General features: G+C 36.6%; 1 protein-coding gene across 14 annotated transcripts in view; it reads left to right on the top strand.

Annotated features, from left to right (window-relative positions):
• Positions 1-22,894, top strand: part of UNC80 (unc-80 homolog, NALCN channel complex subunit) — a 187,430-nt gene that overhangs the window by 10,317 nt on the left and 154,219 nt on the right. For all 14 annotated transcript variants that reach the window (XM_033111946.1, XM_033111945.1, XM_033111944.1 and 11 more), the window contains exons 5-8: positions 2,963-3,086; positions 5,018-5,091; positions 7,582-7,721; positions 21,831-22,092. In XM_033111946.1, the coding sequence (XP_032967837.1) occupies positions 2,963-3,086; positions 5,018-5,091; positions 7,582-7,721; positions 21,831-22,092 (600 nt within the window). The remainder of the gene's footprint in view (positions 1-2,962; positions 3,087-5,017; positions 5,092-7,581; positions 7,722-21,830; positions 22,093-22,894) is intronic.

The following is a 22,894-nucleotide window of genomic DNA, read 5'->3' as shown; positions in this document are numbered from 1 at the left end:
TGGCACACCTGAATACTTCTGCCTGTGAGCTCCACATGCTTGGGGTCTCCCCAGAAACATAACATGATTTTTCTAGGCCTATTCTCATACTGATCTTGCTGCCTGGAATGCCCTCGTACCCCAATATGCCTAGAAGACGCCTCCTCATCCTTTGCAACTCCATTCAAAATCCATCTTCCCTCCTCCTCTATTTCTGTAATATTCTAGACTTATCTTTATTGTTAGTTTTAGTTTGTTTCTATCATTATCTCTTTATAGATCCGTCTTTCCCATTAGATTCTGAACGGTTTGAGGGTAGGAATTATCACTGTGTTCTGGATAGCTAGCACAGTGCCATAACTAGCTCAAATATTTCACATGAAATAATAACCTAGAAATTCTATCAAATATATTATTCATTTTAGACCAAAATTAATTTTATCAGTGAAAAAACTGAATATTTATTACATTTAAGGGATCTACTTCAAATATGATATCAATATTTTCTTGATTTGATCATCTTTTACTTATTCCTTCAATAAATATTTATTGAATGCCTACTCTATGCTAGTCACTGTGCTGGAGAAACAGCAGGGAATAAAACAAAATCTAAGCCCTCAAGGAGATTTTGTAAAATCCACATGTGTGAAGTAAACAACTTTAAAATGGAATTTAAAATAATAGTTTCAGTAGATGTCTCTAAGCTACTGGTAAACACATTTAGAATTGCTTCATGCCATCATGGAAACAGGCTTTTAGTGCAAGCAAGAAAAGCATCTGAAGTGTGGGATGTTGAATCTTCCAATGTTTACACCCTCTGGTTTTTCCCAGGACCTTTCTAGACCACCTTCCCTTTAGCTGTTTGAATGATATCTTCTCCAGCTATGAGTTTCTGGTCGTGTATGCATACATAGCATTTGGTGACCCATGACAGGGGACTCCATAAGACGAATTTGGGTCCCAGAATTTACGCATTCAGCCAACTTAAGAGACTTACAAAGGAAAATAGAAGGAGGCCATAGGTTCTGCAGGTATGCAGGTCTGAAGAGTGATTATATTTAATGGTGTTATTGGGGAAAGTAAAATTAATTATTGATTAAGTATTGTTGCTCGAGGGAAGAGGCACAGCAGAAGGACATATCGGCTTGTTTTCAAGAGAGAAACAATCTAATTGGGAGTATATCAAATCAAACAAAATGATGATAGTAACTACTGGTGAGTGCTAAATGTCACCAGGATAGACCAGATGTTGAAGGCCAGGGTTTTCATATAAGGGCTCACTTCCTGCTGCAGTGTCCATTGGAGTTTTATTTGTGTCAAAATTACTTATGCTCTTGACTCCTGGCTTACAGTCTCCTTGACACGTGAGGCATACTTATGACCCTGCACTTTCTGATCTCTTTTCACATACTGCTTTTTCTGGAAATATCTACATGGCAGCTTCTTCATTTCATTCAGAGCTTTACTCAAGTTACCTGTACAATAAGGCCTTCCCTGGCCATCCTGTCTAAAATAGCAACACTTTGCCTGACACATCCCTTTACCTGTTTTATTCTCCTTTGTGCTAGGAGAGCAGAAATTTTGTATGCTTTGTTCACTATTGTATCCTAGAACCTAGAATAGTACCAAATACATGGTAGGGGGTCTATAAGTATTTGTAGAAAGAATGTACTTCCACAGGGAGTCCTAGAAGTTTTCCCATAATAGGCACTGCTGTGGTGCCAGGATCCCAGGCTATAGCCTAAAGAGAGTTCTCTCCCTACCCATATGCAGATTTATTCAGGGATTTCATCAGCCTTCCCAGTTGAAGTTTCCTTTGACACTGAGCTACAATGATTCACCATCTGCAGAGTCATTTTTATTTTTCCTCAGCTCTTATCTTTCTAGATCAGTGGTTTTCAACACAATAGCTGATAGCTACGCGTGAGAGTCACCAGGGGGAACTTTAGAAAACCTCATACCTACTCTAACTTAATTGGTCTGGTTAGGGGAGCAAGTGGGACCTGGGCCTCCTGTGTTTTAAAAGCTCCCCAGGAGATTATGATATGCAAGCCAGGGTTGCAAATCATTGCCCTAAGTGAATTCCTAGTTCTCAGATATGTTCATTCATCTCCTATCATATTCTCAGCTTCCATCTCTATGCTGTTTTAAGAGACTGAATGGTTTAAAATGCAACCTCAGAATGTCATATATTTGTACTTATACAATATGAGATTGCATTTTAAACATAGCCTCTCAAAATGATGTAATAATGAAGCACAGCATGTGCTCCCTGGAAGAGACGTTAAATTGTAGATAAATTGAATCAGTCTGGGTTGTAAAGTCAGTGCAATTCAGCAAGTATTTATTGAGCGACTATTGTGCACCCAATTCCTAACGCTGTGTTAAACATTTTGATGGTGATGGATCTGTGGGAGAGGGAGGATGCCTGGATATATCACTACCTCAAGGAATTAAAGATTGTTGAGAAGGCAGCATTACAAAATAATACATTAGGAGAAATCTAAATATATGTGCCTGATTCCATGAAACTCAAGAACAAGAGATGGACCGGAGAATAGAAAGTCAAAATGCACGCATCTGAGGATGTTGCCTTATGAGGAAGAAAGGACAGTTAAATCATTAAGAGGAATAATAATGATTACCACAAGGAAAGAGATCTGCCAAGACTTGAAATAAATAAGCCTCCATCACTGCTAACACAAAACAATAATCTGTGGGTTTCATGCTTTGCCCAAAGCTGAATTTTAATTAAATATTAATTTTGTCTAAAGTAGACCACCATGATTTCTGTAGTAATTATGACGATAACTTAGGGCTATCGGTTTACCCTGGAAGCACTCATTGGCGTGATGAAAGAAGACGTGGAAGGTCAACTTATTTTGAAAATAATCTTGTGAATGGTGTTAATCCTTGCATTAACTGGTCCCTTCAACCAGTCCTTAGTGGCCACTCATCGGACATAGATCTTTTCTTCCCCCAGGAATCTGATCTCACATTCCGACTGGCCAGCGGGCTTGTTATATGGCAGCCCATGTGGGAGCACCGGCAGCCCGAAGTTTCTGGCTTCACAGCACTGGTGAAGCCCATCAGGAACATCATCACAGGTGCGTGGCTCAGACACCCAGTGGGGCGGTCTTCGCAGGCTCCCTCGTGTGCAGGGATGAGGGTGATGGGAGCATTTGCCCTTAAGAAGCCAAGAGGAAGAACATTTCTCTAGGGAGTAGTTATCTAAATGTCCCAGGTACAGGGCTCTTTCACATGATGAGAAACTCCGAGGACACATGCTGTCATGTTGTGTGACTTTGAGTAAGCCATTTAAAGTTCTCGTGCCTCAGTTTCCTCACCTGTAATATGAGAGTTAAAATATATTACTAGTACTTACAGGGTTCTTACGAGGAATAAATGCAGAGGATGCCAAAAAATGTATACACATTTAAGAACGGGAAAAGCTGTATTAAAATTGTAATAATATATATCGATAACATATAAAAGGGCTTTGTAAAGGGAAGTAAACTATAAACAAGTTCTTACATACTTTTTTCCTCTATAACTTAACATAACCTTACAAGGTCCATAATATATTAAGGGATTTTGTAAACTAGGAGTGCCATATTATTCATATATATGGTAAGATGCTTAAAGTGACAAATCATGCTTACTGTAGTCATTCAAAAGGACGATGACATTTTTCATACAGTAAAAGTAGACTAACCCCTCACCTTGCATGTACACAATGCATTAACTATTGAAATAAGCTACAAAATCAAGAGTAACATTCTGTCATATGATTCAAATATCAAGGAACTAAATAAGTAAAGATGTCATAGTCAGAAGTGATCTACTTCAGATTCCATGGATGGGATGAGGTTAATTTCATTGGATTAAAACAATCTGAGAGTGAAGACAGATGTATGAGGTTAAAAACTGAAAAAAAGGATAAATTAGACAGAATAAAAATAAAATATGCTACAGTAAAACAAAACTATTACCGAAAAAGCCGTATCTTTATGTTGATTAAAGAAATTAAGGGTTTTCTTTCTTTTTTTAAAAATCATATCACTTTCCTGTATGAACGGAGAGGTCACTTCAAATTTAGCTGTCTCTTTCTCTCTCTCTCTCTCCCCTTCTCACTCCTAAACTATCATTTAACACATGTACAAAAACTATTAAGAATTCATGTCCAGGTGAATAGCACCTGGTCTATTCCCTTTACTCTCCCTTTGCTTCTGGATGGTATCCACAGTGGGTTCCTTTCTCCTCCGCCTGACACCTGTGGACTTGAAATGGTGCCCAGTATCTGAGGGAAAATTAAACTCAGCTTAGAAAACGTAGCCAGGAGAAAAAGCAATAGCACATAGTTGACACTCCCCTGGTCTCTTATTTTGTAAGGTTGGTAAATCACTTTCCTCTTAGCACCAGTTTACTCACAATTTAAATGTGGCATTGCCATCTTAGTTTCCTGTGGTTCTTGATCCTCAGGTAAAGATGTAATTTATTTGAATTGTACCTCAGGGGCAGGTTAATGTGATCATTAACTGGAGCCAGGTAACCTGGAGCCAGGTAACCTGGGCTGGAGCCTTCATATAAAGGCCAAGTAAACTTGTGCAAGTTAAACTTCCTCTGCCTTATGTCTTCATCTGTAAAATGGGTCTAATAATGTATCCTATGTTATTATACTCTACTTTAAGGTTTAAATGAGTTGATACGTGTAAAATGCTTAGAACAGGACTTGGCAGATATTAGGTACTATGTAGAAGTTAATGTTCTTATTTTTATAATAGTATTCCTAACTTTTTAGCACCTTAACCTCTTGAGTCAGACTGAATAGATGAAAAGATCTAGATTGACAACCTAGAAATACTTAGGTTTTTGAATTGGTTATTTGCTTTCTCTTACAACATACATTATTAAATGTGTTCAACATGATAATGGACTGTTAAAATAGATTTTTTACTTGAAAATAAAATGAACTAATGAAATAAAATAAACTTATAATCTTATAAAATTTATGATGGAATTTCTTTCATCTTTGCAGCTAAGAGAAGCTCTCCAATTAACAGTCAGAGTCAGACCTGTGAATCACCAAATCAGGACACAAGACACGGAGAGGTGAGTTTATTTTAATCATGAAAAGGAAGGAGGAGGTCATTCTTTGGATGCAGTGTAGTGTCAATGGTAAGACATGAGGTCTAGAATGATCCAACTTGGCTTTCATGCCGGCTCTTCCTCCCTGAATGTGAAACTTTGAAAAGCTTTAGGTTTCCTATCTATCAGTGTGGAAAATAATCTTTGGCACTTCCCAGAAGTGTGGGGTGCTGAAACAAGGGAGTGCCCAACTATTGGTTTATGTTAGTGACTAGCATGTAACATTAAATGTTAAATATCATTATTCATCCCACACTAACTGAAGTATCATCTTGTTCTAAGTCAAGTACTGAATCCCCTAACATTTGTTAGGCAATCTTGATATAGGTACGGTAGTGCTGCAGCAGGTGGGGAGGAGGGAGTAGAAAGGAATCACAAGATACAGTCGTACCCCTTAAGGAATCTGAAAGTTTAATGAGGAGTCAAGAACTAATCCACACAAAACAAAAGATGCATCATAAAACAGACTATAATTCAATGCAAATTTGTCATGCAGTATTTGGTTTGGAAAAGAAAGAAATGAAGTTCAGAGTAGTTCAAAGCCATGTAGAACTACAGAGGGTGCCCCCCAAAAAAAGTATACACATTTTAAGAAAGCAAAAAACTGTATTAAAATTGTAATACTCAATATATACCGATCACAAAAGATGAATACAAGTCATGTGTATACGTTTTTTGGGTAGCCCCGGTATATACTACCACTTACTTAGCATGTGTTTAGGTGACGTGCCTTCCCTTCCAATTCACGTGGGCAAAATGAAACTTGCTACTTTCCATCAAAATTGGATACTCATTCACACTGGTGTATTATTGCCAGTTGTATCATCATCCTTTTTACCCTGAAAACTGGAAATTTTGGAGCCTTATTATATCTGGTGTTTACTGAGCTATTGCTAAGTACAGACACTGTGATTTATATGCTATATTTTACCTATTTTAAGTCGTATTTTTGTTTTTCCACTTTCAACATCTTTGATACTGAGTGTGTTTGAGATCTTACAATCTCCTGCCTGGTAGCGGTTTTGATACAGTTTTCATTGCTGCACATCATGAATTTCATCATTCCCAGCATCTAAATTTGCAGAATCAGGATCAATGGCTTTAGAAGAATCTTTCAGAGGGAATAATGGAACAGTCTTTTAAGAAATAGCACTCTTGATACAGAAAGTTATTCTATGGAAAAGCATATCAACAACTCTGAGTCAAAATTTCTAAAAGTGAAAACATTTTAGGAATACCTACACCAAGTTATTTCACTTATATTTTCCTTTTTACGTATACACAGGATGGATATATAATCAAAAGCTATGCCTACGTAGCTATGTCTAAGATAACTCATTTAATAAATATAAAATAAGAAGTCCTCATTGATAAGAAGTGTCCTAGTTTAATTCATAGGGTTTCTTCTTAATCAAATATAACAAGTGGTTTGTCTTATAACTGATGACATCTTAGATACAATGAAATACATAAATCTCCTATTTCATTCTTCTTAAGCCTCTTTGGTTTCTTGTTGAGAAATCATATTTTGTTTTCTTTTCGTATGTAGCTCAGATGTGCTCTTTATTCTCTATGCCTACTACTACCCTCCAAATCAGGGTCCTCTTAACTAGATTGCAACTTGAACCACCTAATGGGATTGTCTACCTCTGCTCCTTCAGATAAATTCAGTTAACGCCTAAATAATCTTTCTAATGCATCATTTATTTATTTATTAACTCACCATTCCATAGAGTCTTATTATCTGCAGGATGCTGTCCTTTCGTCATATGCCTTCCTTCTTAGCAATCTTTAGTGATCCTGTTGACCATTATCTCAAGACCGGACTCCTCTCTCTGGTTCTCTGTGCCTTCCACCACCTGGTATCATCCTTCTTATGTGACCCTGCTTAGCCTTCAGTTAGTTAAGCACCGCTTCCAGGATACAAAGCATGCAGTTTTAGCCTCTCAGTCTTTGCTCAGAATAAAGGTCATATCCAGTTGGAAACATGTATTACATCCCTACTCTGATGAGTGATGGAAAACTTGAACCTTGCACCTCCATTTTCATGTCTGGCTTGGATTTGATTAGCACTTTCTAACCGGTTGCTTGGTTTTAGCCTCGTGACTCTGTTCAGTTCACCTCAGTATTGGCATATCTTAGATGAATTGTTGGTTTGTAACTCTTCTGTGGGTACAGGATATGGATACTGGAAAAGGGAAAAATCAAGGGAAAAATGGAATAAAGTGTATGAAAATAGTTAGCCTAATGGTTAGAATGACATGGGTGCTCTCTAGAAGTCTGTTTCCATTCCCTCTTGGGTGAAGGCAAAATCCCTCAGTCTATGCCCTTATAATTAGCTATGCTGCATTTTTTTTTTTAATTTAAAAAACAATGTCTGTAATATGATAGCTGATTCTAGAGGATATACCTGAAGAAAAAAACAATTTAATCTTCTATCTCTACCTCCAAAAGGGACTCCAGGTGGTCTGTGAAACTTTCCAGTCAGATTCCATCTCACCCAAGACCACCATTTCAGGCTGCCACCGAGGGAACTCCTTTGATGGAAGTCTGTCGTCTCAAACTTCCCAAGAAAGAGGTCCATCACATTCCAGGTACATGATTGCAATGCTAAGGACAAAAATGTATCTTCAGCCACCAAAAATTAAATATGCATTTTTAGCTACTTGTATAGCCTCTGTTCTTAGAATGTGTCTGTGCATGATGTGTACATATTCTTGGTCAAAGTATAGTTAGATTAGTAATTCCAGAATGCTATCAGTGGCTCTTGTTTAAACAAACTAGAGTGGAAGTGGGAAGACATGTCTGATTTAATGAGATGTCTGAATTAGATAATATTTTAAATATTTAAATGCAGAAAGTCAAATGATGCTATCAAAAGATTATCTGGTAGGGATATGAACAGATCTGCTTTAATGTATGAGAATACTTTTTACCAGCAGAAGCTTGTATTAAAATGGGTACTTCCATAAAGTACTCACAGGAGATTGAAAAGTATGTTCTTTGTCAACATTTTAACACTGCCCCTGCTAGTTGTGTACGTGGTGAAATTTGCTTACACATGCCTGCCCTATGGACAAACGTTAGTCCACTTGTTCCCACTCCCTGCTGAAATGATGGAAGCCTGGATTCATAAGGTTTGCCTTTGTACCTAACTAGAAGCTCCCTCTAGGGGACCAGAGCCCATGACACCATTTGCATACCTCTACTTTCAAATGAGGTTACTATCTAGTGGATATTATTTTAAAAGGAAGTATTTTTAAAATAGTTTTATTGAGATATAATTTATATACTGTAAAATTCACCCATTTTAAGTGTACAAGGTTATGAAATTTTAGCAAATTTACTGAATTGTGCAACTATCACCACTATCCAATTTTAGAACATTTCTATCACCCGAAAATCTCTCTTGTGCCCATTTTCATTCACTCGCATTCTCACCCTGATCCAAATGGTAACTTAATATACTTTTTGTCTGGATATAATTGCATTCCTGGCCATTTCAAATAAATGGAATAATACCATATGTGGTCTTTTGCATCTGGCTTCCTTCATTTAGCATAATGTTATAGAGGCTTATCCATATCATAGCATGTACACATAGTTGATTCTTTTTTATTGCTGAATAATATTTCATTGTATGGATATATCACATTTTGTTTATCCATTTATCACCTGATAGATATTTGGGTTGTGACTTTTTGTCATTCATAATGACTTTTTGTCTATTATGAATAATGCTGTTATCAACATTCGCATATGTACAAGTTTTTGGGTGGCCATATGTTTTCAGTTCTGTTGGGTAGATTCCTAGGTGTGGAACTGCTTGGGTTGTATGGTAAATTTATGTGTAATTTTTAAAGAATCTGCCAAGCAGTTTTCCAAAATGGCTATACCATTTTATGTTCACACCAGAAATGGATGACAGTTTACTTTTTCTCTATGTCCTTGGCAGCCACTCTAGTGAGTTTGAAGTAAGAAATGATTGTGGTTTTAATTTACATTTCCCTAATTACTAATGAGGTTAAGTTTTTTGTTTGCTTATTTGTTTGTTTCATGTGCTTACTAGCTATTTGGATATCTTCTATAGTGAAACATTTATGCAGACCTTTTGCCTAAGTTTTAACTGGGTTGTCTTCTTTTGAATTGTAAGAGTTCTTTATATTTTCAGGATATGAGTCCTTTATCAAAAAAAAAAAAAAAAGATGATTCACAGATTTTTCCTCTCAGTATTAGCTTGTCTTTTCATGTGGTAACTTCAAAATGATCTATCTCCTTCTGGCACCAGAACCAGGCTACATGGCTACAGGGGTGTAGTATTTTTTAAACATTTCTTAGAATTGTTGAAAACACGATGCCATATGAACATAATTGCTTTTTAACCATAATGCTACTGTGTAATACTTTCAAAAATACTATGTAAAGAGATTTTTTATCTTTGTGTCTTTGTTTTGGACTTTAAAAGCAAGTGACCCAGAAGTACGATCTTTTGCTGGTTGAGAATATGAATTTTTGACAGTGACTTGAGCTGTGTAAGCAGAGATTGTTTGTGTTTATCCACGTGCTTCACTGTACTGGGTCAATGTTGGTGATGAGTACTTCAAGTCATATCATTTTTAATGTCGAAGGAATCCTGTGAGGAAAACCAACCAGATCTGGTGCACTAACAACATTTTAACCACTTAAACACTTTCAGCAATGAAGAATTTGGTATTCCCAGATTAAAGCTCATTTTACTTTTAGATAGCTTTGTTTAGAGGAATGTCCTTTTTATATTTGACCAAATTTTGTTTTTCTGTAGTTTCTGTCTATGGTTCTTGTATTAGTTTTCTACTGCTGTGTAACAAATTACAACAACTTGCTGGCTTAAAACAACACACACTTATTATTTCACAACTTCTGTATGTCAGAAATCCAGGTACAATTTAGCTGGGTTCTCTGCTTCAGGGTCTTACCAGGCTGCAATCCTGGTGTCAGGATGGGCTGCAATCTCATCACTGGTTTGACTGAGGAAAGATCCAGTTACAAGCTCCCTCAGGTTGGCAGAATTTGTTCCTTGTGATTGCAGGACTGAGGTCCTGTTTTCTTGCGGGCTATTGCATGGGGGCTGCTCTCAGTTCCCAGAGGCCACCCACAGTTTATTGCCATGTGGCCCTCTCCATCGGCCAACTCACAACATGGCAGCTTGCTTCTTCAAAACCAGCAAAGGAAAAAAATTCTATCTAATTTCAGTCTGCTAATGCAAAGACTTTATAACAATCACAGGAGTGATATCTCATCACCTTTGTCACGTCAAATAACCTAATTATGAGAATGGCATCACATCTTCTTGGCCATATTTTATTGGTGATAAGAAAGCTGCAGGTCCTGCCCTCACTCAAGAGAAGAGGATTATAAAGGGTGTGAACACCATCAGATGGAAATCAGGGGTGACTCCCCTAAATGTGCCCACCACAGTCCTTTTTAAGGGCTACAGACTCTTCCTATATTATTTCTCCACTTATTCAAAAGTAACAATCATGATGACCACCCCCCCGCCACCAGACACACACCAAGGCTCCCATTTTATTTGATGATAATAATAACTTACTAACAAAGACATAATTAAATCAGATTTGGGGAAAAGGTAGTTACTTAGGTCACAGATTAAAGCGAATAACAATAAGAACTATCTTTTATTGTACATTTGCAATGTACAAAAAGAAAAAAATAGAATTAGGGTCTTTATAGTTACAGTATTGCCTAAGTTTTTATTTATTCATTCACTTCTATATCTTTTAAGTTTATTCTAGACACAAGGGTTGCAGCAGTGTCAAAGTTCTTGTTCTCAAAGAGTTCATTTTCCAGAAGGGTAGATAGATAAAGAGTAAACACATAAATGAAGAAGATTATGTCCAGGTTACCCTCGGACTACGAAAGAAAAAGTAAAACAAAAGGATAGAAGTTATTTAGTCCTTGTCTAACTGGGTTGTGTAGCATTTTAGCTCTTCTGGACACTCTACCCTTTCTAACACTACCTTCCTTGACCTTTCTCACATTACACTCTACTGTTTTTTTTTTCTTTTTTCTTTTTTCTTACCTCTCTCACTGATCCTTTCCAGACTTCCTTTGGCTTCTCTTCCATGGCCCTCCTCTACTGTGTTTCCCTCTCCTTCCACATTCGCCCTGTGAGTGATCTTACCCACTGCCACAGTTTCAATCACTAGCTATATGTTGATGACTCTAAAACCTGTATATCTTATCTAGACAACTCTTGAGCTCCATGTCCATGTAATCAAGAGACTGATAGACATCACTTCTCATACCTACAGGCCCCTCAAACTCAGCTTCTCTAAAAACCAAGTACATTCTTCTATACTTCTTATTTTAGTCGACGGTACCACTATCAACCCAGACATCCTTGTTAAAAATATGAGGTTCACTTTACCCCCAGTCCTTTACATTCTGCCTTCTTACTATCTCGCATAGGCTTTCCCCTCCTCTCCAACCTTAGTCATTGCCTTCCTTCAGGTCCTTATCATCTCTACTTGGATTTTTGCAATTTCTCCCAACTGGTATCTCTACATTCATCATTGCCTCCTTCTAATCCATTACATATGCACTGTTACAAAAGTGATTTAAAATACAGATCTAATTGTTTCACTTCCTTATCTAATATACCTTCAGAGGCCACCCATAGTTTTCAGGATACATTTCAAGCTCCTTAGTAAGCATGCGCAAATCTGCCTGATCATCCCCAGGCTTACCTTTCCCCACTCCTCTCTTGCTATTTCTTTTTCACACTTATTCTATACTGTACTGATTTACTTAGAATTCCTTAGATGTTCAACGCTCACTTTCAAATTCTGACTTTTGAATAATTTATTCCTCATGTTATACTGCATTTTTCTGCCTTCATCTAACGATGGTCCTTCAAGATTCAATTCAATAATCAGCCCATTATATTTTTTTTAAGTTCTTCACTTGGGGCTAAGTATTCCTTTTTTATATAGTCTGCACATAATCTCTAAACTAAAAGTCATGCTATTTACCTATTTTCCCTGATTAAGACAGAAGCCCCTTGAGGACAGAGGCAGTGATTCATTCCTCCTTGCTGACTCATAGAATCAAACATTGTCTGGCATATACATACAGATTAATTATTTTGTATATTCTGTACCTTCTATTAGTTATGTGTTTTGCATTTTTCCATAGCACATGGTTGCTCCCCATTGAAAGTCTAGATATGGTGATTCTGGAATATCTTAGGCAAGATGATCCTTTGTTGAGATAAACAAAGGACTATGACACCTCTTTTCCCTGCCCAAATCTGCACAGCGCTCAAGGTGCAGCTTAAGGGGCACACCCACTCCATGAAGGCTTCTACAACCCTTCCTCTCTCACATTATAGCAACGTGCTCTCTTCCACATTGTTATAATTTCTGTTTACCATATATTTGCTGTATTACATTTAGTTATTATGTGTTAATCTGCCAAACTACGTTATACGGTAAGCCCTTGAGAGAAGAACACTTATTTTATTTGGTCTGTGCTCTTTGCTATGAAGAGCATTCCTTAATTTTGAAGCATTTCTTAATTTCTGTGTTATTTCCAATCTGGAGGGACTGAGACTTTTCAAAATCATTAAATTCCAGCTCATTATTTCTTAACAGTTCTTCATTTAGTTCATATATCTTCTTTCTCGATTTACTATAAGTAGCAAGAAGAAATCCTAAGGTACCTTCAACACTTTATCTGGACATCTCCTTAGTTAGATCCACTAGCTGGTTAAGCACATTTCTTTAACTTTCCATATCACGGCAGGCAACTTTCTGCCATTACAAACAAAGATCCTCCCTCCTCCAGTTTCCAATCACATGCTTCTTACATTCCTTAAGCCCTCAGTGGCAGCCTTCTCAAAGTTCAGGATAACTATTAGCAATTTGTGCAAGGCAATTTATGCTTTTCTATTTTAACACATGCTTCAGAGTTTTTACAGCCTGTGCCTATTGGTTGGTTCACAAACACTTCCAAAATTTAGGATTTTATCGTGGTGCCAAAATCTGTATTAGCTATCAATTGCTGTATGTCAAATTACCCCCAATCTTAGCAGCTTAACACAAATTTATTATTTCACACAGTTTCTGAGGATCATAGATCCAGAAACACTGTCGTTAGGTGGTTGTGGCTCAGGGTCTTGGCTGCAGTCATCTGAAGGCTTGACTGGGCTTGAGACTGCTTTCCAAGCTCACTTCGATTGCTGTTGACTAGAAGCTTCAGTTCTTTACCATCTGGGTTTCTCCATAGGGCTGCTCATGACACTACAGCTAACTTCTTCTAAAACAAATTGTCCCAGAAAGAGAGAGAGCAGCCAAGATCAATGTTTTAGTGTCTTTTATAAGTGAATCTCCAAAATGACATGCCATCACTTCTGCTATAGTCTATACAGAGTGAGAGAGGACTACATGAAGCTGTGAATACCCAGAGGCAGGTATCATTTGGGGCTATTTTGGAGGCTGGCTAAGCCAATAAAAATAATAATGTCACCATCATTTTATAATTATTATGACAATTATTCTGACCGTATCTGTACATTTTCTCCATATCAATTATTGAGTATCCTCGTATTCATCCTACACTAATTCCATTCTACACAAATTCTAAAAATTTTAAGTGTAAGTAATTTCTTGCCTTAAATATATTTCTTATGCAATTTTTCTCAACCATAGTAAGCATTGGAAATTTGCAAATGTAAATAGCAAGTCATGGTTATATTTTCTTTGACAAAATTAAGTGTTAATGGCTCCAACCTGATTTGCCTGAAAAGAGAAAGCCAACTATAATGTCTAAGGTTTCTTCTTTATGGACAGACATTGTTTTCTCCCATCTCTGATATTGTCACATTCAAACATCTGCGTATATATGCATTCCTTGACCTATATGTGCACATAGTCACCCACTGCCCACTTTTACCCACACGAGTGAATTAGACATGAATCTGTGGCACTTTAGAAGACCGAATTAGGTCTTTTCTCTGCCTAGCTGCTGTGGCTGGTTGCCATGGAAATGATGCACAAGATAGACCTTTCAGAAATTGCTGCTGTTAATGTATCTTCATTGGAAGAATTCATGTATTAATCAGAATTGAAGAGAACTTTAATAACAAAGCAATGCAAATATCCTAGGAACAAAAGCTGGCCACTTGTATCAAACAAATCCAGTTTTTCATCTTTCTGCCCTGACCTTGACTGAGCGGAGCATCACTCTTCCCTGAACTCTGCAATGGGTGAACAGGTTGCTGTTAGGTTGGTGCAACAGTAATTGTGGTTTTTGCAATTATTTTTAACCTTTTAAACCGCAATTACTTTTGCACCAACCTAATAGTTTCTTTAAAATTAATGTGAGATTTCATCTTTAATTACCTTATGCATGGACTTAATTTCTGCTTTGTTAAATACTGCACAGGGTCAAGACTGATTTCCATAGTTCTCTGCATTCATAGATTATTTCCAGCATGCTTTTCTGCCTTGGCTGCTCTCTACGAGTATTTCCCAACCCAAATTAATAATACCTTGGTTGCCTGAAGCCACAGTTACTTGGAAAATAGATTAATTCTTACCTTTGTCAACTCTGTTTTTTTTTTTTGTCACAATGTATTATTTATTCAATGCATATAAAAAGGTACATGCTAATTATAGAAAAATTTAAAAAGTATAAATATGTCTTTAAAAATGAAAATAATCTATGAGCTCACCAGGTAGATATAAACATCATTAATTTTTTTGTATATGTGCTTCTCTTTGTTATTTTTACATATACCATTTAGAATAAAGTATTCATATTTTCATACAATTTTCATTTTCATGTTTTTCTACCAAATCAATTGTAGAATCATGGATATTAGAATCAGAAAGAACATTTCTATCATGTCATACAATGAGATATCCCCATACCATTTTTATTCAATTTTCTAAATTTTTCTCTCACATGTTAATTAGATAGTTCGTGAGTTAACTAAAACAACTTTTATTGGTTACTTAGTGAAAAGTTGATTATGTCTGATAATGCTGTCCTAAATAAAATAAAAATATTTATTGATCATTTTAGTTTTTAATTAACTACTCACTCCAGTATAGCTCACACTTTAAGCCAAATAAACTAGTGCTTGAATAACATCTAAAATGAAGATTATAAAAGAATGCCTTGTTAACTTCATTGTTGTTTCAAATGGAGTGTCTAAATATTAAGCAATTAAAATGTGAATTTGCTTAACCAATTTTGATTATCTAAGTTGGAGACACATTTTTAGTCTCTGATCACCACCTTATATCCATGGAGGCTTGTCTTGTGCATTCCCTCACCAGCTGAACTGACATGATCTGTTAGGAAATAGTCAATGACTACCTGACTCAACTGTACAGTTAGTGATTACTTTAAGTCAAATAAGTTTTGATTGTAACATTACATAAATGTAGTCATCTGGCACCCTCGGCAACATAACTGTCAACATTTCAGTGTTTCCATGTAGGAATTGTTTTGGATGTAGGCTTAAAAGTGCAGTCATGCATTACATGTTTCTCTAAGGCAACTGTCCTCCAATCTTATTAAAGGTATTTAAGAATTACCAGGATATATTGTTTAAAGTAAAGATTACTAGGTTACATCCCCAGCAATTCTGGTTTAGTAAGTCTGGGGTAAGACCTGGGAACCTGCATTTTTAACAGCCTTCCTCCTCCCTGTCTCCCTTGAAATTCTCATGGAAGTAGTCCACTGGCATCTCATTATATGGAACAGTGCTCTAGGAATGTGATGTAATTTATGGGACTCCCTAATATAAATTATTAACTAGAAATATTTGGGGACTCTGAGGTGCAGGACAGAAAATAAAGAGTAAGGATAGTTAGTTCAATGGGGGGTGAATAATTGTGTTGAACTACTAATATCTGCCTCAATCATGGAAGCCTAGTCAAGAGAACATTTTCTGCAGGCTTTTATAAGTCAGATGATTGTCACAGATTTTGGAGGAACCTAAAATTACCCAGCTGGAAGCCAGCCAACCTCATACTTTGTCTTTTCTTTATAAATCCAAGAGTATGTCATTGAAAAAAAAATCTTATTATTCTAGGTATAAAGGATAGGCTGAGAGGAGCGGATTTATCCATGCTTTTTTTAAGAGTGGGATGGGGGCGGGAGGGAAGAGTAGTAAAGGTCTCTTAGGAAACTGGTAGAAGTGAGAATCAAGGTTATTTTTTCTCAAATTGGGCTTCAGATACAATCAGTCAGGAAACAACTGGAAGTAAGTCGCACTGGGTAATTGGCAAAGAGATTAGAATGGCTTGTTTACAAAGGTTTGGACAGAATGTAGGGAAACCATTAGAGCCAGGGCAGTGCTCCAGGGATCAGGCTAGCAGGACGCCTATCAGCTCTAGGCCTGAAAGGACAAAAGGAGGGAGCAGTTGTGGAGAACTCTATGGAGGGAGTGATTAACCAGAGCTGTGGCCATCAGTGGTCACAGTTCTGGTCAGCTCTAGGCCCCAGAATCAGCCTTGGGCAAAGCTCTGGGAGGGAGGAGCCTTGTGAAAGAAATCCCTGTCCTTCTGCCTTCCAGTTTCCTCTGCAAGATTCAACCAGGAGCCAGAGGCAGGGGAGCGTTGGGTAGAATTTATACAGATCAGTCTTCCAGGACAGGGAGGTAGAGGATTGTGGTGAGTGGATGGGGTCAGGGAGCAGAGGTTGGAGGAAAATAAAAGATATCCTGCCCAGGATGGGAACCTTACTTTTTAATCTAGCCCTTATGCTTCTTATGAAAACTCAGCATCTTGCAAAATTCTGAGACTCAGACTTTTTATTAAAATGATTACGTAATGAAAAGTTAGATAAAATAGAGTGAAAAAGCAGGCATAACATATCCTCCAGGGGATGAGACAAATTTGTTTAAAACTATATATAGGTCTGTATGTCTATATGTCTATATATCAGGGGTGTTCAAACTTTTTTCAACGTTTTTCACCAAGGGCCATATGCGGTAAAATACACAAACAGCCGGGCCACTCACTCGAGGTGAAGTACGTATTGCCTCACCTGGTTTATTTAAGGAAACTAAATATATTTTTGGAATTTGCTGCGGGCCAATTAACAATGGATCATGGGCCGCAGTTGGCCCGCGGGCCGCAGTTTGGACACCCCTGCTATATATAGACATATAGACATATTGATATATAGATACATACTTTTTAAATCCAATGTGATAATTTTTATCTTTTATTTCAATAGAGTATTCAGTATTGATAACTTTCATTTTGGATTTATATTTTACATTTTAATTTATTTTGTGCTTGTTCTTTACTCTCTTCTTCTCTGCCTATTCATTGATTAATGAGTTTTCTCTAGTCCCCATTTTTCTTCTACTGGAAGGCAAGTTTTTGTTTCTAATATATGGTTACCATTGAAAAATGTAACATAGGTACTTACTTGTCTATTCAAAGTCAGAATTAAATAAAACTCCAATGCTTCATTTAGCTCCAATCACTCTCTGCCTTATTATATATTGTATATACTTATGAAACTATCACCACAATCAAGATAACATACCCATCACCCTCCAAATGTTTCCTTGTGCCCTCTTGTAATTTCCCCTTTCCTATTCTACTTTTTCCCCATCCACAGGCAACCACGGTCTGCTTTCTGTCACTATAGAGTAATTTGCAAATTTCTAGAATTTTATACAAAGTGAAAACATACTCTTTTGCGGGGCGGGGGGCAGCTTCTTTCACTCAGCATAACTATTACATATATCAATAGTTCTCTTTTTTTTACTGCTTTGTAGAAGTCCATTGAATGGATATACCAGTTTGTTTATCCATTCCCTGTTGATGGGCATTTGTGTTGTTTTTAAGGCCATTACATTGTTATCAAGTTCTTTACTCCATGATTATGTTTTTCTAGTACTATTATGATTTCATATTTTTGCATTTAAATCTTAATCTATCTTGATTTTATTTGGGGAATAAAATACGCTAATTTAAGATAGACCTAATTAAATTTTTCTAAGGAGTATGTCAATTATACCAACATTATTTATTGACATATGTATCCTTTGTACTAATTTGATGGATGACATTTTTTATGTATCAAATTCTTGTAAATATTTGAGTGTTTTGTATCTACTTGTTTTCTACCATTGAACTCATGTCTATTCCTAAATCAGTACAGCATTAGCTAATTATTATTGTTGTAAAACAGAGATTAATATCTGGCAATTTACACTCTTTATACTTCCTTGTAAACCTTTCTTAATTACTCTCAAATTTTTATTCATCTATCCAGTTAAATTTCAGAACAGTCTCATTGATTTATAAGAGATAAATCCCTTTAGAATTTTGTTTGATATTTATAATATTGAGATTTATAATAAGAAATATATATTTAGTCTTTGTGGTAGTTTCTGGCACAGAGCTTCTAAAACCCTTAGAGTTTCCTAAGTGATGAGAGCAATAAACTTTAACTTTATACTTTAAACAATAACATTTGGAATGCACCTAAGGCTGGGGGTTGGTTGCCAGGAGAACCAACCTTGTGATTAGAGGGTGGGAACTTTCAACTCTTCCCCATCCCGCCCCCTCACTTTCAGGTTGAATCTATAGCCAATGGCCAGTGATTTAATCAATCATGCATATGTAGTGAAGCCTTCATAAAAATACCAAAAATGACAAGACTCAGAGAGTTTCCAGGTTGATGAACATAGTGGAGTGCTAAGAGAGTGGAGATCCTAGACAGGGCATAGAAGATCCTTACTTTTTTCTCCATACCTGACTCTTTGGAATAGATATTTATCTTCAGTTTATTAGGTCAAATATTACTTCAATTTGAACACACTAATAAGTTATGTTGCCATTTTTCTTCCTCATCATTTCATTCCCTAATTCATGACATTTTACCTGTTTGTTGTTATTTTTAGTAGCCTCTTTTTTTCTTTTACATTTTCATAATATGTTTGTTTGTATGTACAAAACCCTTTGATTTTTTCATCTTTATCTTGAATCCATTTCTAAAATGTATCAACTTTTATAAATAAATGGAGATAGGCAATAAGCAGGTAAACAAATAGAATATAATGTCAAGTCATGCCATTTGCAATGAAGAAAATTAAAATAAAGAGATGGTTAGTGGGAGAGGTAAACCATTCTACATAATGGTTGGAGAAGACCACTCTGAGGGCATAATATTGGAATGGAGCCCAAATAAAGCTTAGGCTCTGAAGATAGAAATTTCCACATAGAGAAAAGCTCTGAAGCTGGCAAAAGTTTGATGTATTTAAGGGTAGTAAGAAGGTCAATGTGGCTGGAATTACATCTGATACAATTACCAGATGTATCAGTATGGGTCCAAACTGGAGAGTTAAATCACACAGTAATTTGAACAGAGATAGTTTAATATAGCAAATTATTAAGTGTAACATGGGATTGGAGTATTGGAGTAATGAGGGACTGGCTAGTAAGAAGTACAGAGAATATACTGAAAATTGTAGGATCAGCAGATATAGTGGAATAGTTACCATATTTAAGGTTCAAACAATACACACAAACAAGAACCCCCTCTCCCACAGGATTGAGATTCAGACTCTGTTGGAGAGGGCAAAGTCACTCCTCATTGGATGGCAGAGAAGTCGCTGTGGTATTGCACTTTAGCATAACATGTATGGGAACTTAGCTGATTGTAGAAGGCTTCTTTTCATGTGCCTGCCAACTCAGTTAAATAGTATTGTAGCACCTTATATTATTGAATTTTAATTTGTATTTTATAAGTTATTATATTATATTTTATATTAGTTTGCTACTTGTCAATTAAAATATTCAAGCATATTAGACTACGAGATATTATTGACATTCAAAACCACTGTGTACTTAGGCAATTGTCCCTCAACGCACCAGACAATGCTACCAATGAGAATAGAAACAGTAAAGTGAGACATGTGCTTTGATATGGGGAGTATAAAGGCTGTGAAAATAATTCACAGGGCACCAGACCTGGTCTGGGGTGTATATTTGAACTGTTTTACTGCAACCCACAGTAAGAAATATATTTTACTCACGTTAGGCAAAATGATGCCCAGTACTTGGTGTGACGGTCGCCATCTTACAAAGCAAGCCGACTGCCAGTTCATCCTAAGATGGGTGGGTCTGTGTCACCTGAAGGGTATATTCTTGTATAAATAAGTAGGTCTATTAAGTTGTTTACCACTTTGGATTATACAGCTATTAACAAACACATGCCTCATGACTACAAGCCACTTGTGTTAGTATGTGCTACTTGGCTGTATATAACCAGCCCCAGCCCTTTTTGGGTGTGGAGAACTATGATCTACCATTTTGCAGCTGCCCAAGACATTGCTTCTGTCTGTAAGTTCCCTTAATAAACTCTTGATGTAATTCTGGACTCTTTCTTTAGTTTCTTGGCCAAAATTGAAATTTTCCCAATGACTCATGACAAATTTGTGAAGTGAAACAAAAGTTTCACCAACCATACAAATCCTTACTCAATTTGTTGTATTCTCATGGTTTTTATTCTAGTTAACATTTTAATAGCAGTTAGATCTTTTGAATTAATCTCTTGAACAAATAATGAGTCATAACCTTCAATTAAAAAAATATGGGCCTGGGAAGTTTAGAAAACCTCTCCTTCTCTCTCTCAATGGCTGCATTTTTTTGTTGAAGCTCTTCATGTATGGGTAGCATGATTTGCTAGTTGAAAGCAGGGTCCAAAAATTTCACTTTTGTATCATCTAACACAGGAAGACATTGCGCTTGGCAGTTAAGTTTACACTTTAGATTTAAGATTACATATTGTATCCCAAAAGTTCTAAGTTTATCATTTTGTTATTTTATTGTGTACCATTTTCATAGGACTATATGTTCCTCAAGGAAAGGGAGTTAAACTTACTTACCTTTATGTCCCCTAAGGTGATGTATTATGCCAAGTAATTGCTTAAAACTATTTTGTAGTACAATTAAATTGAAGACTACATAATGAACATACCATGTGTTTAAATTGAGTAACAGAATTACCAAACTTGGAGATCTTGAGATTTTTAAAATTAGTTTTGCTGTCTTACATGGATATATAAATTGAGTTTTCAAAATGATTTCGTTTTCCTCACAGCTTAACTTTTGTTTGTTTAGTACTTTGCAGTTTCCTTGATTCTTTTACATGATATTATCACAATTGAAGTTAAAATAGCCCAAAGAAGCACACATATAGCATTCCCATTTCTATTGAGGTAAAAGTCAAACCTGGCAGCTTTGTATAAACGAAAACATTGTGATCTGAACCTTATCTGAGTCTATAGACTCTCATTATTGTCCGCCGCCCAAATTATTTACAACAGTACCAATTACTTATGGTTTTACCTCACCCACCCAAAACTCATGATTTTTTAAAAAAAACTCTGTACCTTTGTAGTCATTGTTCTGAATGAAATGTCACCCACCCACTACTGCCTCCTCAACTTTGCCAGGGTAATTCCTACCCATCCCTCCAAACTCTACTTCCAGGTAGTGTCTAGCAAAAGTGGAATGAGGGGGACCAGTTAGGAGAACATTAGAATAAACCAGCAAGAGATAAGTGAAGGAATAAATGGACAATTAGGAAAGCACAACTATAAGCCAAGTGCCCCCTGTGGGAATGCATGACTGCCAATATAATCTTCTTTCTTCCACTGGGAACAGGGTCTCTCTTGTGATACCTCCATGCCAGAGGTCCCGCTATGCCACCTACTTTGATGTTGCTGTTCTTCGCTGCCTACTCCAACCCCACTGGTCTGAGGAAGGCACTCAGTGGTCTCTGATGTACTACCTACAAAGGCTGCGACATATGTTGGAAGAGAAGCCAGAAAAGCCCCCAGAACCAGATATTCCACTCCTTCCCAGACCCAGGAGTAGCTCAATGGTGGCCGCAGCTCCCTCGCTAGTGAACACCCACAAAACCCAAGTAAGCAACTTGGTCCATTGTCATTTGGATCAACATCTTTGGTCATTACAGATTCTCTTTGTCTTCTGTGCATCCAGTTCTTATTCCAGTGGTGACTATTTGGTTGGTGGGATACTCTGATGCTCTCTTTTACTGCTGGACCCTTTTGCTGCTCTTTAGCATTTAATTTACCATTCAAAGAAATACTATCTAAATGCCTTTTGCACACACTAATATAGAATAAGCCTCTATTGATCCAGAATAATGGAAAATTGGGCCTTAGATAATAAAAGTACTACTTAATAGAGTGTTCTTACATATAATCTGTTGATTACTGATAGCATAAAATGTGTGGCACTAACATTTTACTAAACATGATTTAACCTCTTTTGCATAACTCAAAATTATCTGGTGTCTCAATGTCATCATTAGGAATATTAGTTTTTGATATATAGTCTTGCTACTTATTATAGATGGTTGGAGTAATAAACTGAATGTATACTGATGTGATGACATCCCCCAAAAATCACTTTTTGATCAATGAATGTTTTACTATCAGCTTGAACACTTGTTCTGCCCTTCTTTCTCATAAACGCCATCTGTTGAATATGTAGAGAAAAATGTGATTTGCAGTGTGGTTCAGTTGTTTGGGTTTACTTTAATGTGAATTGGCTGTGTTTGAAAAACATCTGCATATTCTGAAAATAAACATGAGCAATGTAATATCTGAGAGAGAAGGAAATAGATTCTGTTTTAGTAATAGATGATTTTGCCCAAAGTAAATATCGCCCTGGTGTATCATTAAATGGAAAACCACTTTTTT

Source organism: Rhinolophus ferrumequinum, chromosome 8 (assembly GCF_004115265.2).
Source record: "Rhinolophus ferrumequinum isolate MPI-CBG mRhiFer1 chromosome 8, mRhiFer1_v1.p, whole genome shotgun sequence".
NCBI lineage: Eukaryota > Metazoa > Chordata > Mammalia > Chiroptera > Rhinolophidae > Rhinolophus > Rhinolophus ferrumequinum.
This window is presented reverse-complemented; position numbering and strand designations above follow the sequence as displayed.